At 35.5% G+C, this 5,085-nt stretch overlaps 1 protein-coding gene across 1 annotated transcript; it reads right to left on the bottom strand.

The window, feature by feature from the left end:
* Positions 1-785: 785 nt before the first annotated feature.
* LOC122399473 lies at positions 786-3,358 on the bottom strand. The gene is made up of 2 exons (XM_043400172.1): positions 1,501-3,358; positions 786-1,184 (listed from the first exon to the last, which is right to left on the bottom strand). The coding sequence occupies exons 1-2, from the start codon at positions 1,891-1,893 to the stop codon at positions 786-788; spliced, it is 792 nt and encodes a 263-aa protein (XP_043256107.1). The 5' UTR covers positions 1,894-3,358.
* Positions 3,359-5,085: the final 1,727 nt, after the last annotated feature.

Raw genomic sequence — 5,085 nt, 5'->3', positions numbered from 1 at the left:
GACCTTCCCGCGCTTATTAATGAAATTTAAATATCTTGAAACGGGAGATATACGACTTAAGTCATTTTCATAATAACTTGCACGTTTATTCTTCTTTGATCGATATCAAATATGTCTTATTTTTGTAGTATTGGTGTTTAACTTCAAAAATATATTCTGTTTGATTTCACTTTGTAGAGAACTACTTGTTGATTTTATATTTAGAGCCAATGCGCGTACAACCGCGAGAGCTCGCTGTGAGGTTGCCTGCGGGGATACAACACGCAGGGAATTCGCAAGGCAACTCTTGCGTAATAGAAGCGTCCATACATGCGAAGGTTTACGGCCAGTTCGGTAGTTTCGTAGACCGTGTTTCCCGTAGATATTATCGTTACATTTTCCGCGTGTGTTGGTGATAGAAAACGTTAAACGAAGATTCATTTCTTATTAAGTTATTACCAAAGGTAGGTTAAGGATCAGTCACACGGACCAAAACAATAACTTGCTGGCTAATTTGTGGTTAGAGTTCACGATTATCGGAATGACATGCGATTGATCGAAGACGTATACGTAAACTTAAATTTTGTGTGCCCCGTTACAAAAAAAGAGAAGATACAGTTGTAAGAATGGCAATTAAGAAAAATAAAGGTTTTCGGGAAACAGATTGCAAAGTGAGTATCAACTGAGTTTTTTTACTATATAGAAATTTATATATAATATATATATTTAGTTTCTGTATATACAAATTTTCTTTTATTTAATATCACAATGATCCAACTCGTTCCATATAACACTTTAAAAATGAATTAAGTTAAAGGTACATTAGTTGTTTCAGGTGGTGTCCATATTCGAGATCGTCTACTTAAATTTCCACATTTTGCCTCAAAAATAGCATCATTGATTAATTTTTGACAGTATATTGCCATAGTGGGTGATAAGTCACTTAATTCATCACTGATATATGCTCCATAGTTTGTATATTTATTTTGTGTCTGCTGCAATTTGTCATCGACAAAATCAAATTCAATGTCTTGTTTTGACTGTGATTCTTCTATTTTTCTTTTGCCAAGAATTCTTTTTGATACACTACTAGCGCTTAAATGAGGCAAAGGTGTTTCTGATAGATTTGGGAGTGCTAATGGATCCAAATCTGTAGTTTGTTCTTCTGGAGACTGTAATTTACTATAACTTTCATATGTGTCATCCTGTAATGATTGTAGTAGACATTTGATTAGAGTATAGTCTACCTATGTATTGAAATAACTACAACAGACATTATTCTTCTATATTAAAATTGTTTAAAATTGAAACAAATGAAAAATTTTAGCTTTGTAGAATTATTTACAGACAGTAGTCCTATATGTTATTACACTTAATATTTAAATGATGATAGGGACTGCAATATATAATTTTGGAATTCTCATTTTATTAAAAGGAGATTGTAATACAAATAAAAGAGGTATCTTAATATCAAATATAAATCAATAATAACTATAATAAAGATATATTGTTTGTACTTACTTCATCATTTACCTCTTCCTCGTCTTCATTGTTATCCTCCTGTGAAGTGTTTGCATTGCGGCTTCGTGAAACTTCATGATCGTACAAAAAATCAAGTAAGTGAAAATACCAAAGCGATGGCTCATAGACAGATCCATTTCTTTTATACCTTTTTACTTTCTTCAATTCTTTTCTATACGAACTACGCATGTTACCAATCTTTTTAACAACGCTATCTTTTGTTGCCGTTGGGTCAATTTCTTTAAGTTTCTCCACCATTTTATTATAACAAGTATTTCTTAATTGTTTGTGCGTGTACCCCTCACTTTTAAAATTGTACAAACACGGAAATGATTTATAGAGTTCAATGAATTCAGTTATAAATTTATGTGACCACATTCTCATATCACTCATTTTTACTATAATGAAATTGTTTGGTGAAACTGATACTTGGTCGTCAAGAAAACTTCAAACATTAATGACAAGTTCGCGGGCCGAAATTCTGGTAAACCTTGCGGGCAATTTAACCAAACACGCAGAGGTTTCCCTTGCGGCCACGTACGGAGAAACCAAGCCCGCGGGCCAACCTTCCATAAGATCGCCATATGCACGGAAGTCTATGGAAGGTTAGTCCGCGAAGATACAAACCCGCAGGAAATTCGAAAGGCAACTCTCGTGCAATACATAGGAAAGTTTACGACGGATTTACCAACAAGTTCTACCTGCCGTCTTTCCTGCAGTTAGTGTCATTGTAAGTACGGTATTCTAACAATCATCAATGTTAAACGAGGAAACTGCAATTCTTATAAGGTTAGAAATGGTTATGTTGTCTAAGAAGAAAAAAATAAACAAGCAAAAATGGATTAAACACTGAATAAATAAACCAGAACATTAATTAGAGCCCAACAACTACTGATATTATTCTAGTTTAACTATAATAAAATTAAACAACAAATTAAAGCATAAGAGCTACAGTCCAAGGACCTCTGGAGCAGCGGTTCTTAACCTTTTGCGTGTCACAGGCCCCCTTTAAATAGTTTTTTGTTGTCGCAGTTTTCTCAAGATTTAAAGTGAGTATATATGGAAAGTAACATTGATCTTTTTTTCTTTCCTTCGTTTGTCGCATTTTCACTTTTCCGATACGGTTTTTTATTTCGCGTGTTCAATGAACATCGCGTTAAAAAATTCCCATTGTCGTGAACGTTCTGAATTTATGGCGCTTGATAAAAGCGTGGTGTACTCGCGTCTCATTTTCTCGTACAACTGAACATCGAGTAGCAGAGTTCGCTCCTGCATTTTGCGTGCTTGTGCGCGAACGAAACGTTCGCGTAACAAACTTCTGGAAAATTTATGCGCGTTGAAGATGCACGTACCGGCTGCCCCACTCGATATTTTCTCATATCGCAGTTGCCGTAGAAACGTACGAGTGAAAAATAAAATAAAAAAAAAAGTGGCGTTTCCATCACTTTTTTCTCTCTCTTTTTCTCTTTCGAACAGGCAATTATCTATTTGCATTGCAAATTTGTATTACACGCACGGAGTATAAAATAATACCAGAACTATCGTCAAAGAAAATCGTGCAACGCGGTGATGTATTACCAATTGTACGAGTATCAAATAAAGTTTAGATCTTAAAAGCATTAAAACACCCTGGGATATCAAAGGACACAGTTTGTCCTTTGTCCAGATATCGAAAAGAAAAACATGTAATTGCAAAATGGCTGTAATGAAAAGACTCCGGGATTTCAGAAGAAACTTATTGGCGTAAAAGTTCTTTTCATCGTTCCGTCTGAAATAGAACGCAAAGAACAGAGCGATGTTAAGAAATATGATATATTTTCTGTCATTAGAAAAATTCCGTTCGTAAAGTAGAACGATCAATAGCAGAATACGAAATCTAACCAAAAATCATTTTGAGTTTTCTTGGCCATAGAGTACAGCGCGCTAAACAAAGACAAAGCTCTTTGAAAGGGGTTTTATTTTCAAGGAATCGCGAACGAAGATAACAAAAAATAAACGAATAATCAACGAAGACGAAGCACCTTTCAACAGCGACTTTTCCTCAGTCTTATCTGCATCCTCCTCTTTTTATTGGCAAACAGAGCGAACGGGTATAAGTAAAAGAAAGAAGTTTGCGGCGAAAATGCGCGATAAGTCGGAAAAAAAAACGACGGAACTTTTTCCTCAGCGAGATGTAAGCTTTACAAAGCTTCGGTAAGAAAAATATTCGCTAACGAGAACAGTGCAAGCGCGTGTACCTACTTTAATGATACCCTCGAATTTCTAACAATATTTGCGTTAACGCAAGTGTCGTAGATTCTAATTAGAGATTAAAATATGGTAATGTCAACGCGTGAATATTAGCAAGAACAAAAGTAAGATATTGTTGGATTACTATGACTGTATCAGGAATATAATTAATAATTAACTGTTAATTGATTGGTGAACTCGCCAAGGACGGTCTTCTCCACCCCTTTAACTCTTCTGCCTGACGCTAATTGTAAGTTACACGGTGACGAACTCTCTTTTTCTCCTCTGGGCTGGCGAACATGGCGGAACGTTGTGGAGCTGCACTCCACTTCTACTGACCACTACTGACCACTGGCGAGCTCTGGCGGTGACCATGCCTGACCACTATCGACACAGTGGCGAGTAATATGTCTATCTTCCATTTCTCACTTGTTTCTCAACATTCACACATTCACATTCAAAATTTTAGTCATTCAGATTGTAAAATTGCGAAAGGGAGATAGATGGAACTTGGAATCCAAGTTCCATCTATCTCCCTTTGGGTCTCCACTCGCAGCACCTCCACGTGGTGAGACCTGGGTAATATTATTTAGCGTTTAATTAATAATCGTATCACTCTTAGCTGGGTAATGTAATTATTAATTAAAAACTAAATAGTATTAGCAAATTGGCTGCGATCCGCCTTGCATAGGTTATCATAAATATAGAGCTTCTTCGCTAGGTTAGTTTTGATTCTCATTGATTCGTCAAAGATTCTAGAGTATTGTTTTTGCCTATTTTTATGGGGTCTCGAAACCCTATTAATATTTTCATGTCACTCGCAACATTATCAACAGATTTAGAAATGAATTTCAATCCCTTTCATAGTCAACTCACGTGTATTTACGCACACACTACAGCTGTCTGCCCATCAATACTAATTCAATAGTTTCTCAACTGACCGCATCCATGAGAAGAGGACGCTAAAATCGTCTCCGAATTTTCAGGTCGGTAAGGCAGTCAGTTTGGGCCACGAAAGTCCACAAGGTGAATGATCTACTCGTATATTTCGTCTCCGATTGTCATACGGAGATAAATCCCGATTAGAATAGTGAAAAATTATATAAACTTCGATTACTTTTAAACATATGTAATAGAATAGTATTACCAAGACATGAAATGTCATGGAAAATGATTCAAACCAATTTGCTCCAACTAGAAATTATTTGAACAACGCACGAGGATTAAACAGATGAAACGATTTAATTGATCTTGAGGCTATCGTTATTATTTTGATCGATATATAAAAATTATGTTTTAGTAATATCAATATGCTTAATTTAAAGCATAAAAGAGGAAATACATGTTTTATTATAC

The sequence above is a fragment of the Colletes gigas genome, unplaced genomic scaffold, assembly GCF_013123115.1.
Source record: "Colletes gigas isolate AHSC1104 unplaced genomic scaffold, ASM1312311v1 Colletes_gigas_Sc00013, whole genome shotgun sequence".
Lineage (NCBI taxonomy): Eukaryota > Metazoa > Arthropoda > Insecta > Hymenoptera > Colletidae > Colletes > Colletes gigas.
The sequence above is the reverse complement of the archived record's forward strand: the minus strand, read 5'-3'. Positions and strand labels throughout refer to the sequence as shown.

Bases quoted from the DNA above. Each gene is read 5' to 3' on its own strand.
- LOC122399473 (XM_043400172.1), bottom strand. From the start codon at position 1,893: ATGAGTGATATGAGAATGTGGTCACATAAATTTATAACTGAATTCATT. The intron at 1,185-1,500 runs GTAAGTACAAAC...CAATCATTACAG, and splicing joins AGGAAGAGGTAAATGATGAA to GATGACACATATGAAAGTTA.